General features: G+C 48.4%; 1 protein-coding gene across 1 annotated transcript; it reads right to left on the bottom strand.

Moving 5' to 3' along the window:
• Nucleotides 1–506: 506 nt before the first annotated feature.
• Nucleotides 507–9,524, bottom strand: TEDC2 (tubulin epsilon and delta complex 2). Its single transcript, XM_080354022.1, has 10 exons — nt 9,407–9,524; nt 9,235–9,333; nt 8,942–8,997; nt 7,827–8,505; nt 6,347–6,400; nt 4,334–4,418; nt 3,875–3,983; nt 3,517–3,618; nt 2,868–3,079; nt 507–679 (listed from the first exon to the last, which is right to left on the bottom strand). Exons 1-10 carry the CDS (start codon nt 9,430–9,432, stop codon nt 533–535), a joined length of 1,569 nt encoding a protein of 522 aa, XP_080210148.1. The 5' UTR covers nt 9,433–9,524; the 3' UTR covers nt 507–532.
• Between the last annotated feature and the right edge of the window lie 9,567 nt (nt 9,525–19,091).

Raw genomic sequence — 19,091 nt, 5'->3', positions numbered from 1 at the left:
GAGGCACTAAACTACTGCGTGTGGCCTGGGCACATTGAAAATGGTCACAGAATATTAGATAGTGGCCACTACAATGCTGGTTATATGCCCATTGGTGAACAGAGTCATAGGGAAGCAGCATCTGAGGTTCTGTAGATTTTCAGATGCTGGAAGGGTGTGCTCCACCACAGTGCTTATCTCATCAGTATAAATAATGTTTTATTGCCTGCTACACTGTCTGCATACAGGAGTCCGGTGTCACAACCATGGCAGTTTAAGAATCTAGAGCTAGCTAGAGAGACCAACTTTGGATGAAAAGTCAAACTCAGTGTCCATTAAGCCCTGAAGGGGTTTCACAAAACCTCAGAGTTAGTAGGTCATAAAGTGATATAAAAGGAAAACAAAACAAAGCAAAAAAACCCAAACAAACCAAACCACACTACCCATGAAATTTACTCATACAAACAGGCAGAGTACAAAAGTTAATAGAAAAGATTTATTGCTTAAACTGGTCTCTGGTTATGTGAATGGCAAGTAGGAGGCTCCCACCAGATCAGTCTGCCAGCTCATCTCTCACCAGCACAGGGAATCGCTTGCCTCCTTCACAGAGCTGCGTGTAAGTCGCCCGATAAAGCTGAGCTGCAGAGGCCTCTGGGTAGCGCTGGGACTCCAGGACAGGCAGGAGTTCTGCCATCATAACCTGGGCAGGAGCAAAGGAGACATGTCACCAGAGCCAGCGTGCGCTTTTAGGATTCTGTGAAGTGGCTGCATAACAAGTGAAATCTAACCAGAGCAGTATGACTAATAATGTGCTAATTAATAAACAGATTTTTCTTTTGTCATATTTAACAAAGGCAGAGCTGTTCATCCTCTGCTTGTGAACTACACCAGTGTTCATCAAGCAGAGACATAAATGATGCTTTTCCTCTGCTGCAGAGGTGGCACAACACTGGGGCAAGATCAGCATCCTGCAAGAAACTGAGGCTGATGTTGATTCAGGAGCTCTGCAACCACACAGTGAAGCGCTTACTCACCCAACGGCAAGTTCAACCCCTCACTTAGGACTGTTCCTATTAGCTCTGAGTTGGGCCAGATTAATACCAGACAGATGGGCAAGTGGCCAACTCCAGCCCAAACAGAACAAAGCTACACACCCCCCCCACAAAGAGTGCAAGCAACAGGGGATGCTAAAGCTGTCTAACATTCTCCAACCCAGTCTCTGCTTTTTAAGCCTCGCTCATGGTCTCAGTCCGTGCTCTTAAACAACCCACTGGCCTGTCGCAGCATCATTAACAGCTCTGGGATGATGAATGTGACTGACGACTCAAGCACAGGTGAAGTCCTAATCAAAGGGCTAAAGTTAGCCTTTAGTACCCTTCTCTTAAATGAACGCCAAGACATTTTGCCTGGGATTTTTTTTCAGCTGGCGTGTCTGAACAGTCTGCACATTAAAAACCACACAGACCCCTGTACACACTGGCTGCCCTGCAGAAGAGCAGGCAATCAACTGCACATGTCAGCCATCTCCCTCAAAGCATTTTTCAGTGGTGGAAACAAAGGAATACCCAAATGGAATAGAGTACACGGTATCCACAAGGTGTTCCCTTTCTTTTTCTCAATAAGTCTCTGCACAGGGACAGAGAAACAGGACACAGTTTCTGATCTTTGGGAAGAGTTAAGAGCCACGGTCCTGAAAGCTACCTAAGGGGAAAGCTGGCATGTGAAGGAGCGCTATACTGCTCCACTTCCTAAGAGAGAGACCTGTTTCTCTTCCATCTGCCTGGTCTGTTCCTGATGCATAAGAAAAAGAAACAGGTCTTCAACATCAAAGACAAGCTAAGAACTACCAGGACTTCCTATGATTCTTGGCATTCCTCCAGGGAAAGGCAATGGACAGGCTTGACCCAGAAATAGGTACATTCTTCCCCAGGGTACTTATCTTGTACCAAGTCCATTCACTTCACCTGTCCCAAGAATTTCAGCTATCTTGCACACTCTGCACAGAGCTGCTTCTGACACTCAGAGCTCACCCAGCACAAAGCACCATGAGCAGAGGAAATTGAGTCAGCTGAGAAAGTATCAGGCAGCGGGCTTCAGTAACTACTTCATTTTGGGCGGATAAAAATCAAAAACCTCCAAAGCCATAATTCAGCATTATAGCACTAAAGTCCCATTTGAAGACAGGCAGCAATTTATCTTCAACCAGAGGGAAGAGTGCAGCCAGTTATGAATAACTTTTCCCTGGCTTACAAAAAATGGCTTTCCCACAGTCTCTATCATTGATGTCAACAGCAAAGGTTAGGTCAAAGGAGTAGAGGTGATTTCACAGATCTTCCCTGCCCTTTGCTGCTGCTGGTTGAGAAGAACAAACGATTCTTGTGCTGCAAGTGCTCTGCTCAGGCTGGTGGAGAAATTGACCTTCTTACAGGCAGCCTCAGAATTGTAAAGTCAAGATTAGCACCACAGTGGTTTGAGACTTAAGAAGGAACAGAGAGCAGAGGAACTCAATAAGTGGAGGTCACACAGGAGAGAATGACCGAGTGGGTGCCCTGACGGGACTCTAACAGGCTGCCAAAAGGGGTCTCCAGGCATTGCCAACAATATCCTCCACTGCCAAACTCCTTCAGAGTAGCTAAAAAAAAGAAATCTTATCAGGAGAGGGTCAGACATTTAAGGCCTCTGCTCTGGCCTTAGCTAAAAGTCAGTTCATTCATCTACAAAGTAAGCAAGGCATTGATGGGACTCGGACACAAGGCATAAACATAGAAACACCCTTGAGAGAGCTTGCTGGGCTGCTGCTCCTCCATCAGGACCCCGTATACCAGCTGTTGCCCTTCAGTTGTCCTTTTCTTGCCCTTATCCAGGAGCACTAACTTTTAAAGACTCACCTTTTGTAAGGCAATTTCTTGGTGCAGCATTGACACTTGCAGCTTCAATGCAAACAGGTCCCTCAGCTCCTGGACACTGGAGTAACAAAGGAGAGGCACAGCCAGCACACCAGCACTGGCACACGTCTGTCCCCTGAGAGGAACACAGGCTGGAGAGCAGCTTCCTACATCCCCAGCACAGTCTGGGCACAGCTTCCTTTGGGACTCCACAGCTGCCAGGGTGGAAGAATTGGCAGAAGGAAGGATACACAAGTTAGATCCGCACTTGCAGAATTTGTGATCTACTTAGTCATTCACTTCTAGGAACAATAACTATACTGTGTTAGTCATGGTAAGCTCCTCACATATGGCACAATCACAATATCTTAAGCTACAGCACACAGTGTTCCCCATCTCTCAACAGCTCCATCACCTGCTCTCCTGAATTGCAGCAGCTAAAAGCCCCAAGCATCTCCTGAACACAGATGGGTGGCAAACAGATATTATGGCTTTGTTTCTCACCACAGAATTTTATATGTTACCTTATCATTAAGGATTACCAGAAGAAAAATCATTTTGGTCCACAGTGTTCTGTGCAGAGATCCCAAACTACTGTTAAAGCATATCTGGCCACATTCATACCTGACTGAAAAAACAGGGACCGGCTCACCTGTTTGCAGAAGCTGCAGCTTATGCAGGCACTGGGAAACCATGGTTTGCAAACCCTCCAAGGTTAGAAGGCTTTCATACTCTCTTTGCAGAGTGGGATAGTCTAGAACAGAAGCAGAAGAAAACCAGCAGGCATGAGTTTATTGAAACCTTCCTCTCCAAATACCAATTTCTAGAGTGGCCTTGAGTTAACCAGCCCTCATTTTAGGCAGAGAAGGCTCCCGTCCCTCATGTCCAGTACATGACAAGAACACAAGACACATGGAACTGGAGCTCACCAAGATAATCCTTATTCCATCTTCTACCCTCTCCACTCAATGCCCCCCTCTCCTTGGTTTTTTTTTTTTTCCCCTCCTTACCTGCATGCTCAGCTTCCACATACTGGCTCAGAAGGGAAGGGACATCCTGGAGGACCTTTAACTCCTCCTCTATCTCTGCAGGACTGAAGGCCGGCATCGGTGAGCAAAACTCAAGCAGCAGCAGCTTAAGGAAGGTTTCACACCACCAGCTCTGTGTGCTATCCCAAGCCCTGGGCCAGAAGCATAGGACAAGCAGCCTGCCAAGTGGCACTGCCGGGTGAAGGTGAGGACAGCACAGCTGCCTGTTTGCCTGGTGGCCTTGTTTGCCTGGATCAAAAGTTGTATGACTGCTCAAGAGCTGCACTATGAAAAAAACACCTCCTAGAGACCCAGCCTGATCTCCTGTTATTGGAGGCACAAGTGTCTCCAGATGGGAGCACGCTGCAGAGTAATGGCACCCAGTGCCTGCTGTACTGCACCCCCTGCTCATGGAAGGGGCGGTGAGCTGAGAAAGGATACGGTTGTCTGAATCCTCTCTATGAAACTGTTCCTTGCAGCTGCTGCATCTGCACTTGTTTGGCAGAGACGACATCTCTCCCATGCCCTGAAAATTCAAAAGGGGCGGGAGGTGGAAGGAAGTGTTATGCTCCACTGTACCAGATGGTGCTCTCACTGAGCTGTGACACACCAATACAACATATCAGCACTTCAAATACAAGTAACTTTCTCACCTCTCTCTTTTCCAGGTTATTTACTAGTCATTTCCCCCTCACTCTTGACAGCTAGTATTAGATCAACAAGGACACCCCGCAGAAAGCATCAGACACCGCAAAACATGTTATTTCTCTCAACTTGTTTTGAGGTCAAAGGATTTACAGCCATCAGAAATGCCATACAAGACATGTCTATAAGGAGAACATGAACTTGCAGCACATCACTACTTCTGTTGCATCACCCAATCTATATTTTTATCACATAGGAAACAACAAACCTTCCCTTGCTTTCTTGAGGGGTAAGTCATTTGCATTTCTATACACTTATTCTGTTAGTAAATGTATACAATAAGGAGTTACAGAGGTAGATCAGACAGGACAAATTCTCACTCTAGCTTTTAGCACAGTGATTCCTTCATAAGCCAAACTCTTCCTTAATCTTTTTTCTAGGATGTAATACATTTGGCAAGAAGCATGACAGCAATGCATCAGTATCAGGGACACAGAACAAAGGTTTACGGACAGTATCAGGAGTAAGCTGGCCAGGACCTTGTAAGAGAGTCCATTTTTAAAAATGAAGTGTTGCACAAATAATAGTGCTACCAGAGAGGTGCATTTCACTTAAGAGTCCAACATCCCCACAGTATCCTTTAAGTAAAGGACTGCTTTAAAGAGCCAGCATATCTCAGCCAGTCTCCCAAAACCTGCCACAGTGAGAGCCATCGGGAGGAAGCTTAAAATAGTTATGCAGCACATGACTGTGTAACCCAAGTGTGCATGTGAATGGATCTTTAAATCATGACAGAAACAGCAGTTTTCAAAAATACATTATGCAAAGAAATAGCAAGGTTAATGGAACAGAAAAGAACAGAAGTTACCAGGCAAGATGCATTCCCTCTCTAAGGGATCTTCAGAGCAAAGGTTACTTTCAATCTGCCACCGAGTTGAAAGTAATAGTGAAGAGTATAAAATTACCCCAGAGTGATTAGGATGCCCAAAGGCTCAATTTACAAGTGAAAATTAAGGGAACTAAGACTTTGCAACTTGCTGAAAGGCAACTAACAAACTGGTGTCTGATAAATGACAGTTGCCAAGAAAAGGGGGAATTCTCAAGGGTAGCACAAGGATCTATACCTAGATTTAAGATAGGGTTTAAACTTAATATCTGGAAAAACCACATAATGAGAAACCTGCTGAATTATGGCAAGACTTCTCAAAGGAAATGGTGGGAAACACATCCGGAGGACTGGAGAATGGACTAGAATACCGAGTTCACTAGAAACCCAACCAGTCACATTGGCATTGGCTCTATTTAAGAGAATTAATCAGCAGAAATCAGCCTCAAATACACACAGCCACGGTGCTCCCAGGCTGGAGAGGTGCCCCAGCAGAACAGTTCAGATCAGTGGCCGGCTGGGAAATTCTTTCATTGCACAGAGTGCACAGACACCCACCCCACAGGGCTTCCTGCCTTCAACTACTAGTGTATGGTATCAGCAGAGACTTCTGCAACAGTGTTAATCCCATTATTAAAAGCACTCCAGTACCTTTACAATTTGGGGATTAACAGGGATTAGCGCTCTGAAAACAAATGTAACACTAGTGGCTAGAAAAACATGAAAACACATATCCTCAGACACAGCCTTGCAAAGACACATGGTGTCGGACCACTGCTCCTGCTCCGAGTCCAGGTCCCACTCATAGCAAGGTCAGTGCCTCCCCATGACCCACAGCCCAGCCAGGTCTCCTCCATCTGACCCCTCCTCACAGCCCCTAAACAGAGGGTGGTTCTGGACCGGACTGATCAGGCTGGGCTTACCTGGAGTTCCTGGAATAGGCTTTCCTGTAGGGAAGGGGTAGCTTCAGCTGGCATCTGCAAAACAAGAGAAACATCAGTCCTGACTGCTGGAGAGCAACAGAGCCTTATCTTCACAGGAAATGACATTTTGTCTACATTTGAAATTAATTTGGCTGTAATGGAAGATGTCAGCAAGCCTGGGGACTGAATCTACCACTGCCTTCAGCCTGTCCTCATGGAATAAGGATCCACAAGGATTCCACAAGCGTCCCTGAGCTGACCTAGGAGAGCTCCTGCATTCCACCACCACCACTAGAGAGAGGTTCATCCCAGGTGAGAAGCTGGGAGCAAAGCCTTCACAGGCAAAGACACAGAAACAACATGTTCAGGGAAACTGATCACTACAGACTCCAGCACAAGCAAACCGCTCCATGCTGCCACACCTCAGTGTGACAAGACAGCTCTGCTTAGCACCACACCATGCTCAAATAAATGGGAAAGGGACATTTCAGCTTCCACTGGGGACATGCAGAATAAGCCTTAACTTGTTAATGCAAAAACATGTGGGTTGGCATTTCTAGTCGCATACAAACTATGAACACAAGACTGACATTGGGTTTTTAAGTAAATAAATATTTGCATTCAGATTCCTGTTCCCCAAGGAACTGTCACTCGGGGTCCTGTGTCCATCCCAACACCACATGAACAGCAATAATTCCCTCTCTGCACAAACACAAGAGATGGGCTGTGGCAGCCGAGAACTGTTTCTCAAAATTTTCCAGGTACAGGCACATATTATATCTGAACTTCACTGTTTTTCTAAAAAAAAGAGTACACAGAAAATAGAGATGTTATTTAAAAAAGCAAGACTGGTCTGAATGCAAGGCAAATATTTTAAGTATTATTTTGCCACTTCCCCACAGAGAATCTCAGTAACATCCACTTCATAATTCTTCCTACACCAAACACTTGAAACAACTGCATTCTAGCCAATACTGATTTATGTAGTTACACAGGCAATAGCTTACAGGTTAAAGGGGATAGTATAAAACACAGATGCCATCTCTCCAAACAGCACTGGGTACATGCTTTTGAGAGAAAGAGAATTCATGCATTATGTACTATCATTGTGTAAAAACAAAAAATTAAAAAATCAATAACCTATACTAGAAAGTGGACTCAGAGGAAAACTAAGGCTAAAGAAAGCTCTACCAGAGGCAACTTTCCAAAACTGTCACAGGGAGCTGTGAAATATCAAAAGACTTAGTTAAAACACTTTCAAAGTCCCAGACATCCAAGATTAAGCCCTTAAAATGAAAACACTCACTCAATCACAATAAAGGCTTTTAAACTGTAAAGGATCCTTCCTCTTGAGAAAGATCTGAGGAGTGGTAAAACCCAGCTGGGCCCTACAGTACAGTTGCAGAGACCAGGCTTTACAGACATGCTAGTCCAGATGTCAAGCAGAAGAAGACGGAGATGCCCATCTCCCAGCACTTACCCTTTCTCCTGGAGGGTGCCTGTCCGAGGTGAGGTGCTTCCTCCCAACACACCTTCAACAGCAGGGTTCTCATTCCGGCTGGACTCTCTCAGGGAACAACTTTTCTTCCCTGCATCTAACAGCTGCCTGCCAGCAGCTACAGAGTTCTTTCCCCTAGCTGAATCCCCTATGGAAAAGCTTTGCTGCTGATTCAGTGCAGATCTGGACAAGACAGGTGTCTTTTGGGGTTCAGCAGCAGCACAGGCCCCTCGGTCACTGGCACTGATTGCTGTTCTATGACTTCTTCCTTGTTTGCAAGTCGCCCCTTTTGAGGAGCTCTTCCCAGCTGTCCTGGGACCTTGAGAAACACATCTAGCTGGGGCTCTCCTTTGCAGTTTTTTCACATCTGAGTCAGTCCTATAAGGAGCTCTGAGCTGGTATGGAGAGGGCTTCTTCACAGCAGCAGGCTTTTTGCTTACAGCTCTCACCTTTGCACTCTCAGGAGCACCTTCAACAGGTACAGGCACTTGCTGCTCTCCAGCATTCTTGGGAGGAGGTCCCTCACCTGCAGATTTCTCTCCTGTAGCTCCCTGGGCCTCTAATGGAGTTTTCAAGATGCTTTTCCTGACTTTCAGTGCCTTCTCTAAGGCCCTGTTCAGCAGTTCCAGCTCCTCCAGCTCCTTGGGTGAAGGCCTGTTCTCTGCAAGAGGAGAAGACACATCAGAAGGTCCAAACCTGGACCTTCTCTATTTGTCACTATAAAAACTCACTCTTCCAGGTGTTACTGAAAGAAACCAAACCCACTGAATGGCACAGCGAGTTCAGCCACCTTCCCACAGCAACTACACAGAGGAGGCAGGCAGGTCTGCCAAAAGCCCTGAAGACACCAGGATAGACGAGGGTCACAGCAGAAAACAGTTCTCCAGACTCAGCTTCCCAGTTGCCACGAGTGACAATCGCCATGTCTCGGTACAAACGCCTCATCGCTGGCCTCGGTTACCATGACAACTCCAAGCTAACACCAAGGAAGCCAGCGCACGGAAGGAGGCAGAGGGGGCTTCAACTCGATGCAGCGCTTGGGAGGGATTTCTAAGAAGTGACATAGAGGGACACCAGGCCGGCAGACAAACACTCACCTTGTCCGTCGCTGGAGCCGGGATGCGGCTGCGGCCGCTCGTCCTCCTCACCGCCCCTGGGGAGAAGAAACACGGCACCAAGGGCCGGCACCGCTGTACACCGAGGGCTCGGCTCCCGCACGGCTGCGGGGACACCAGCACCCGCGCCGCCGGCACCACAGACCCCGGACCTCCCCGCCGCAGCATTCGGAGCTCCACCGCCTGCCTCCCTCCCGGCCCGAGCTCGGGGCAAGGCCGCCCAGGGCATCCCACTGGGCGCGATCGGGCCGGGCCGGGCGCGGGGCTGCACTCACCAGCGCTGCAGGAGGGCCCGGCTCCGCGCCGCCCGCTGCTCCAGCTCCCGCCGCCGCTCTGCGCCTTCCCGCAGCGCCGCCAGCAGCGCCGCCGCCACCCTGCAAGGCGCAACACCATCAGCTGCCCGCCGGGGCAGGCCCACCCGGCCGCCCCACTCCGTCCCGCTCTCACCGCCGGCCGCAGCCTGCAGGCAGCATGGGCCGCGTCGGTTCGGCCCGGCCCGCTCCGGTCCTGCCTGGTGCAGCGCGCCGCTCTGCGCGCCGCCGCAGCCGGACCGCGCGCCGGCACTCGCGCTCTTTATGGCCCTGCCAGGACCTGCGGGGCGGGGCGGGCGCTGAAGGGCGGGAGCGGAAGCGGAGAGTGCGGCACGGCCGGGGTTCCGCGTTCCGCCGGGCTGTGCGGGTTGCTGTGCGGGTTGCTGTGCGGGTTGCTGTGCGGGTTGCTGTGCCTGCCCAGGGCGGGCGGCAGAGTGCTGGGGACCCCCAGCTCCGCTTGACCCGGGGAAACCGCTGTTCCTCAGATGGGTCGAACGCTTCTCTCTCTCCTCGGCAGCGCCTCTCGGAGGGGAACCGGCCGGTCTCGGGGGCGGCTAAAGAACCGCTGGCAGAGCAGACCCATCCCAGCGGTTTCTTGTATCCTGAGGTTTTATTTCTCTCAGCCTTTGCTATGGCTGCCCACGGAGGTGGAGCCACCCGAGAACAGGCAGCGCGCAGCCCACCCGTGTCTGTGGGAGCTGGAGCCCCCCAGCCTGTGCTGCATAAGGCCCACGGGGGCGTGGGATGAACACTCTCCCATCTAGGGGCTGTGCCTGAGCCCACGGCCGGGCTGCGAGCAGGGAGAGCAGGAGAGCCCGCAGTCCGGCACACCAGCAGACACACCGTGCTCTGCAGGCTGCTCTGCTGCCTTTGGTGTGCAGCAGCAAAGAGGCAGGTCCGTGGGTTTGGTTTTGTTTTACGCAGAGAGGAATTTGCCTTGTTCTGCACTTGTGGAAGCTGCCAAGCTGCTCCCAGGATCCTGTCGGGCTCCTGTCGGGAACACGGCTGCTGCTGCGGGGTGCAGTTCTCCGAAAGTGCCCATAGCTGGCACTCGGCGCTACCTGTTCAGGCGGCGGAGGAGCAGGAATCCAGTCCTCGCCCTTGCCCGGCAGAATGAAAAATAACTAAGATTTAGAAAGTAGGAAATAAATGGGTTTAGCCTTTGAGGACTGAATCATCAGGTTGATGTTCATGGTTTCTCTGTGGCCGCGTGAGCACAGACTCTTGTGGAGTAAAAAAGATGAGAATCTTACATGAGTGGTGGAGACAGGACTTCAAAACCCTTTATAAAACATTACAAACGTATCAATAAAGTCATGGAATCGATTGTACAGTGCACTGTGGACTTCCACAGCATATTCCAGGTGTAAATTGCACATTTGGCATGTGCGAAGAATTATTTTTTTTCTACAGACTTTGCAACACAATCTGAAAATTAAGCTGTGCCCTTTCCTGGCACATATCTCGCAAATAAGCGTGAGTTCACTGTTAAAACGCTGTTAACGTCTCTGCTTTTGAGGCACAAGCCAAGACAGAGTCCAGCCTGCTCTTCCATGGCTACATGGACTCAGCGGGGCTAACAGAAGTATCACTCAGAAAATGGTTTAATCAGCAAAGTCAACAGCTGTAATGCTGTGAGCCCCCCTGGGGAGCACAGCAGTGGGACAAGAATGGCTCAATTTCAGACAGCTGCTTCTCTAAGTCAACTGCCTTTTCCTTCTGCAACGTTCCCACCGGATTTGCTTGTTGGACAAATAGGGGCTTGACTCGGAATATCTGGATTTGCTGTAATTTGCACCTTGTAGAAAACAAGTGATTCATAAGATGTTTTTTGCTGAATAGATTGCTTCATTTCCAAGCGCACGAAGCTTCTCGTGTTCCCCTGCTTTTGGCAGAATTATCGCTGTGTTTTTCTCCTGATAGCGCTTAGAAGTCCATCTCAGCCGAAGCATTGGACGGGATGCAGCCTGGTGCTGCGTGGTGCCTCTGCCTGGGGTGGTTTGCTGCAGGGGGGATGGCTGTGGAGATGCAGGTGGGCTCTAACTCAGCGGAGGGGCCGAGCGCTGCTGGAGCTGCCAGCACCTCCCCATGCTCTGGAAAAACACAGCCTGGGTGATGGGAGAGCTACAGATCTCACTAGGCACCTGGATGCTGTTGACATTTAAGCAATTAAAAACAACCAAAAGGGGATTAAACTACCATAATCCAGGGAAGTCGCCTGAGGCCCGAAGCCCGCTGGAGCAGCACTACTGATGCTGCCAGTTTGTGCAGCAAGTCTCTGTGGTTTAGAAGTGCTGAAAAAGGAAGACACCTGAAACCCAAGAAACCCTTTGTATTTGAGATGAACCTGGCATGTGACCCTTCCAGAACCTTTGGGTGTTGCAGGCAATAGAATTCCTGTTAATGGCTAAGAGAGCTTTAATGCAGGCCCTTTATTGTTAATCTGCCTCTTGCTGGGAAGAAGGACAAATGAGGCACAGTTGCCTCCAAGTCAAGATCAAGGTTAGGTGAATGCCACATTAGGAGCACACCAGGAGGCAGAGAGGGCAAGATTGTAACTGCCCCTTCCAACCACAGGAAGGGCTGCACAGGTTAAGCCATGGGGTGAAATCCCAGTGCAAGTGTTGGAGTGAGTTGCTAATTAGGAGATGAAAGTGCTGCTCTACTGGCACTTGGGGCTCAAAGCACGCCTACATTTGATGTAATGGCCTAGGTGCTCTAAGGGCTCCCACTCCTGTCCACACCCCTGCTCCTGCTGCTTCCCCTTCTGTTTGGTCTTGCGACAGGGCAGGTGCTGGGTAAATCAGTCTGAACCTTCTCTTGTGGGTGGTCGACTTTCCAGTGTATCGTCTGACAAAATCAGTTGAGAAATAAAACAAAGGTAATTGTGTCTGATTCTCTCCACTGGTTGCAGCTCATGGTAGAAGGGGTAAATGCAGCCAAGAGCCATATTCTGTTCATGTGGCAGTAGGCCCTGACCCAGTACAGACCTGATCTGGCACAGTTGGCACAGGAGACATTTATGGATTTTAAGCTAGCAGAGTCTGAACTACGGTTATACTTTATGACATTGCTTGCTGGGAAAATGCTGGGTACCACGACATGACACACATTCTAAGTAACATTCAAACTGGTGGCAAATTGCTACTTAAATATTTATTTACAAAAGATATGTAGGTTAAAATGCCTGTGGCATTTGTCCTGGAATTTGCCTGTGGCAAATGTCCAACTGGCAGCTGCTGATAGTCACAGCTCTGCCACCCGTTATTTTTGGTACCTGCAGTGATGTGGCATTTTGCACAGATGAGATGTAGGGGAAGTTGCAGTGTCAGCACTCATTGCTTGGGCTGACATGTGCCAGGTGATATTCTGCAATTCATATTTCTTTTCTTTTACCAAGAGCTCAACTGTCAAATACCTGTAGGCTGATAAAAATAGCTGCCCAGGCACTTGGATCTCCTGCTAGGTGGTTAAAGCTCTTTGAAAACCCTGCCCATAGTCCATGATGGTTCGACTCCCTAGGGTAAAATTCAAGTAGACATCACACTTGGGTGAACATAAAGAAGAAAAAAAAAAAGAGAAGCAGAGGAGAAACTTCATCACTAAGAAAACTACCCACACTTTACGGTATTATGTAGCTGTGCTCCTCCTGTGTGCTGCCCATGGAGATCAGTGCTGTCTGCTGAGCTGCCAGGAAAATCCTCCCTGTATATACCAAGGTAATGTCCTACACAAACTCCTCCGGTTCTGGGGAGATCTCAAACACCAAGGAACTGATTCACACTCTCCTATGGGTCCCAAACCATTCTTGTTTGAGTCAAGGAAGAGGAAAACCTCCCAATATTTCCAGTGTAAGCCTGGGGATGTTGATCTGCTGCTGGAAAAAGTGCATAAATATCCAAAGATCCTTCTTTATCTCTTGTTGTCATTTCTCTGGAGTAAAGACTCCAGGAAAGGAATTTGTGGGAAATTCAGGTTATAAATAGATTCTCAAACTCTCTATCTTGCTGCAGCCAAAATCCCTGCAGAATTCACATGGCTATCAGCAAGATGGGGTGGGAAGGGGATGTGATGTGTCCTGGGGACATGTTGCATCTGGAAGTGAAGGGTGTCAGTGTGCAGTGGGCACATTGGTCTCGCTGGAGCACTCAGTGGGTGCTGTGTCCATCCAGCCAGTGGGCAGATTCCTAAGCTGCAGGTCACAGACTACATGAGTTTATAAAATCAGGACAAACATCAGCTTTGTAAAACTGGCTAGGTGAAAAATGCTGACAGCAGGGACACTCTGATAGTGAAGTACTCTACTCTGTATCCTCAGCCTCTTCCTGAACTGGAGCTTACATTTATCATCTCTCATTAAAATAATACAGGGAGGATGAAACTCATAATATGTGTTAAATTATGAAGCAGATGAGGCTATAGTACGCACACAAGTTGGAAAAGAGTACAGCTGAGGTGAGAAGATGCAGAAAGAAAATGGAAAGTCTTTCCAAACATGGCAAGTACACCAGCTTGGAGTTCAGGTTAAGAGAAAACCCAAAGTGGGGAATGCAGGGCACTGGCAGCTGGATTCCTCTGCTTGGTGTTACCTTGGGCTCCGGCAGCGCTTGCCCTGAATGCGGCCGTGGAGCGGGCTGCAGCTCCCCGGCCCTGCGCTCACGCAAGCTATGGGGATGAGTCTTGCTCCAGAGGCTCTGACTCCAGCGCTGGAGCACAGAGGAGGCAGCGGGCAGGGAGGGGAGGATCTGCTGTCCCGCCAGACTTCCCGCCAGCAGCAGAGGCCGAAGCTCTGGCCCATGGAGCAGGTGATCTCTGCCCAGGCTGTGCAAATCCGGTACGGCTCTCAAGAGATCCTGTTTGGCCATGTGGGTGGAAGGAAGCGAGGTACTGTGGGTTTTGAGGAAAACAGTGTTTCAGTGAGGAGAGCTGTGCTGTGGAGTGAGACTCAGGGACAGGGAAAGCTGCAAATCTGGAGATTTGGCCAGAATGTTTGGAAAACATCTGCAGCAATTCATCACACAGCCCCTGTGAACACCATGTGCAGGAACATCCTGCCCCTGGCTGCTATGTTACTCTGCCAGTGTTTTTTTTGACGTGCTGCAGTAACAACAGTGTCTTTCCTCCCATGTTCTGGTAGAAAATAACATATTTAACACATGCAGGTCCCCATAAAACCAGGCCAGTAGTTTGTATGCCACATAGGAAGCTGTGGATTAATCCCCTGCCTGAGGACTGAATGTGTTAAGAATCATCACATTAACACATCTTCAAAATCCTGAACCCAAGCTGAGGTCTTGGTTCACACCAAATGAAAGCAATGTCCCTCGGAGCTGTCAGACAAGGAAAGGGTCTTATCCAGAGGCTTCTATAGAGTCCCTGTATTGCTGAGGTATTTATGGGGCTGTTTTGCCCTCGAGCCTTCTCACTAGCTGATTTACAGTCTGGGAAAATGCAGGCAAATGGAAACCTGAGGGGATCCTTCCATTCTTTCCTGAACTTCTCACAGCATGGGTTCTTGTGAAAAGGAGGAGATGGGGTTCCTGTGGCACAAAGAGCACCCACCCACAGACCATGGCTTCTCCTGTTGAGGACTCATGCATGGCTGCTCAGGGTAGCATTGGGCAGACTTCTGAAACACGTGCAGTAATTCATCAGAGTTCTCACCAATGCCTCGCTCATCCACACCTCCCCAGACATCATTGCCTCTGGGATGGCAGGAGAGAGACCCTCCTGCACCAGCCCTGCCACTTGCAAGGGAGAGACGCGATGCATCTCGGGTCTGGGGGAGTCCCAGCAGATCAAACTCCCTCAAAATGAACCACTTCTTCACCCAGTGAGTGTTTCTGTGCTGGAAATCCTTGAACAATCCTGCTAGAGAGCATTGATGTGAGATTTGCACGAGCACTTGATGCTCTGAGTGTTGGCACACTGGCAGTTAATTCCCTGGGAAGTGCAGCTCCTGGGGATGGGGGTGAACTCTGGCCCCGTCACCACTGCAGGCTGTGCATGCCAAAGGCTGCGTGGGTTAAAAGGAAAAAAAAAAGAAGCTTTTAGCAAAACTCATGGGGAAGAACACCAATAGGAATTAAATGCAAAGATCTGAGCTCTGGGGAAGGACGTCCCTTACCCACAGTTTGCCAGGGAGATAACATGGTATGTTGTCTTGTTGCATATTGTGTCCTGTGCTTCTGCTGTTTGCTGCAGGTAGAAACTGGGTGTCGTGCTTGATGTCATCCATCTGTCTGTGACCCTGAACTGCCTGTCCATCACGAAGCAGGCAGCAAGCAGCATCTGGCCCGTGGTGCTGTTCATACAATCATGAAGCTTGAATGGGAACTCGAAGGCCAGGGGTGGTGGGTACATTGGCCACACTGGCGATTGCACTCAGATGTGACCCTGAGCCCCTGACACCAGTGAGCTCAGGTTCTGGCTGATGCTGAGTAGAAGTCTGAGCCCCATGGAGGATGGAGAGGAGCAAGGGCCAAAGGCAAATATTTTCCTATTTCTCTCAGAGTTGCTGGCGAAGCGTACAACAAATTTATTTTCTTATCTGCCATTGTAATACTCATCGATAAAGGCTACGATCCTGCTGACTCTTTGCTTATGAGAGGAAGTTCAAACACAGGGCGTACATACCTTAGAGGGGCAAGGCTTCCCAGTCAAACACATTTACATTTATTCCCAAATGTCTTCCTTCCAGTTGGAGAAAGAAAGACCAAACCTTTGACTTTGACAAGGCCTATCTTTTCCTATCTCAAGATATTTCTGGCCAGGACACTAAGGGTTGTTTTGCTGTACTTGTTTGGGAAACGCTGTGCAGCGGGATGGAGAAGAGCACTGATGGGCTCAGCCTGGTATAACTGTGCGTGCTTCTAGTTGGCATGGTCCATGCTCCTCTGGTGAAAGTCCAAAGGTTTGGAAAGCACTGTGATGTCAGGTACAAAAGAAAAGACACTTGGCAGTAACTGTACAAATAAATCTGCTTCAGTACTGACTGAAATGGAACATATACTGAGAAAGAAAAACCCCCAGACACTCCTATATCCGTATAAACAGAGGCTCATACAGCCAGAGTCCACTGGGCTGTTTTGGTAGCAAAGAAATAACAATAAGCCATGGCTCTGTGAATTGCTTTTCCCAATTGCTTTTTTATTATTTCCTATATTTAGTGAATAATTAGGAGCTAAAGGAGAAGGGAGATGCCTGTCCTGAGTCTGTGGTGTGGTGACTGATGCTAGAAGAGGCTGCAGTAATATATTTAGATTTTAATAGAGCATTTGACACTGTGTCTTTAAGTCTTCTGCGCAAAACTGATTAAGACAGGTTATTTGTGAAAGCTAATGATGGAAAAGACTGCATGAGGTGGAGAAAGGTACCTAAGTTTCTACAAACATCACTGCCAGATTAAGTTCTGATTAATCAATTTAGACTTACATCAGATTAACATCATCTTCATCTTTGCTGCCAGTCTCAACAAGACCTTTCAGCTCCAGGCCATCACATCATCTATTGCATAGGTAAGAGCATTTGATGAGATCCATCCCGTTCCCTGTGGGCAGCAATCATGCTCAGAACCAAGCTTGTTGTTTTCCTTTATTCAGTTTAATCTTCCTCTTCTAGAATTCAAAAATTACTGCAAGCCTCCATGTGCTGGAAATCTCCTTTTCATTACCCCTGAACTTGATTTAAGACATAAGACAGAGTTTTTCAAGTCACCTTCAGCTAGAAAGTCTTCCAAATTCAGCTCTCTGTTTTTCATTTCTCTGAGTGCATTCAGCTGAAACCGAGTAAAAATCTTTCATATCAAGTGATTTTGAAACGCTCCAAATGTGCAGACACACAGGTATCATCTCTGGAAGGACTTCTGATCTCTACTTGTATCTCACAGTTTCTTGCTCACACATCTGCAAGGAGTGGATCCCTGCATTCACTGGTGATATCTACGCTAGAATAACCTTCCACTTCTCAACCTTGTCAGCAAGGTTGGCATGATCAGACAGATACAGCTCTCAGATTTATTCACAAAAGTTCCCATCTGCTGGTTTTGATGACAAAGGGATGTAAATTCCTTTCTCATATCATCATTTTAATGCCTTGTCTCTGGAAAAAAAGTATTAGTGGAGGGCACCTGGAATATCTTGGAAGGGTCATTGTTTCCCTACCCTGTCATCTGCCCAAAGCAGTAATTCTCCATCTCTTGAACAGCTTAATAATCCTTCAGCATCTCCACTGACCGCACCAAGAGACAGAAACTCCAGTCATCAGTAGAGGCAGTTATTACTTCTTGGTAGGGAGTCATATCAGGCTGCAGATGAAATAGTTGCTTCAATTCTTCTTGGTACTTTGAAGCAAGTGCTGATTAAGAGCCATCAGAGGTTCTGCCTCGCAATCAGACACTGTAGCTTTTTCAAGTAACCTTTTTTTAAGATGAGTCAGCCATGGGGACCCCCTTTCATAGCCTTCTAATTTCCTCGGGCAACTTGATCATGCCCAGCTCTCTGGAGGGCCATAGCAACTTTGAATAGTTTTTGTTTTGATCGTACTAAATCAGATACATCATTCCAGTAGGCATCACTGGATCTGTGTCACGCCTGGCTGCAAAAACACAAGGTGAATTCTCTGTGAATTTAGTATTTATCTTTATTAGGGCTGAACCCAGCCATGACCTGAATGAGGAAGGGTCTGGGCCATCTGCTCCCAGTAGATCAACCTGTACTTTACCACTTCTGTCTGCAGGTTTTTATCTCTAGGTTGAGCTGACAAAGTAGTTCTGCCTTTACAATGGGGAGTCTTTGAGTGGCCATGGCCTCCATTCAAATTCAAAAGCCCCAGATAAAGGGCTAATTCTGACTGTGGTGATGTGGTTTGTCTGGGAAGATGTTTCCTGGACAGTTAAATCACCTGGGAAAAGACTGTGCTCTCCTGCAAGCTGGGGCAGAGTGCGGAAGGACTGGATGAGAGCTACTACGAGCTGAACATGCTCTTTTTATTTTGTCTCTGTCAGGCAAAGTCAGCTTTAGCAGGAGCTGAAAGCAAGAGGGAACAGCCCAAAGCCACGGTTCTTTTCCTGAGGCAGGAGGACAGAAGTGTGGAGTGTTGCATTTGAGTGTTGTTTTCTGCAGTTGTCCTCTCCCTGCCAGGCATGTGAGCTACCAGTGGTGTGTTCAGAAACTCTTTGCACAGCCTGCGCTTAGGGTCTGTTCGCTCATATGCATCTGTTAGCGCATTCCGGTACTTACATGGCTGAAGAGTTAGGTGGTCTGAAGAGTTAAACAGGAGGGCTCAAGGCAAAGTGGGAGTCTGGAAAGTTGAGAATTAAGAAATATGAGTGTTGAGGGGAGTCATAAGTGAACCTGGTAAGGGGCAAGTAGCGTGAACATAACCTGAGCGTCTGTGACCTGGGAAGAAATTCAGAGTATCAGGACCAAAGAACTGTCTGGATTTAGTTGTCTTAAAGACTTTCGGGGGATTCAGCAGTGCTCATTCCTCTCATTCCTCCATCCTCTGAGGCAGAAAGCCCCAAAACCATTACCAGGACTGCCCCCTTTCTTGGAGGGGACTCTTGACCTTGCTGCTGTTGACACAAGACACCTCCATCCCCACCAGCCGTCCACCAGATCTCCCTAGGAGTGGGGCCAAGGCTGGGCTGTGTTGCCAACGTGAGAACTTTGAATGCGACTGCAGCGGACCATCTCCATGCAAGCTTTCCTGGGTCAGACCCATAGCTCTGCAAGCCCATATGCCAGGCACGATTGGGCAATGGGTTGCAGGCTGCTGGGAAATGAAGAAAAGCACTTTTGCTTGGGCAGGAGGGACAGTGC

This window comes from Nesoenas mayeri, assembly GCF_963082525.1.
Source record: "Nesoenas mayeri genome assembly, chromosome: 15".
NCBI lineage: Eukaryota > Metazoa > Chordata > Aves > Columbiformes > Columbidae > Nesoenas > Nesoenas mayeri.
This window is presented reverse-complemented; position numbering and strand designations above follow the sequence as displayed.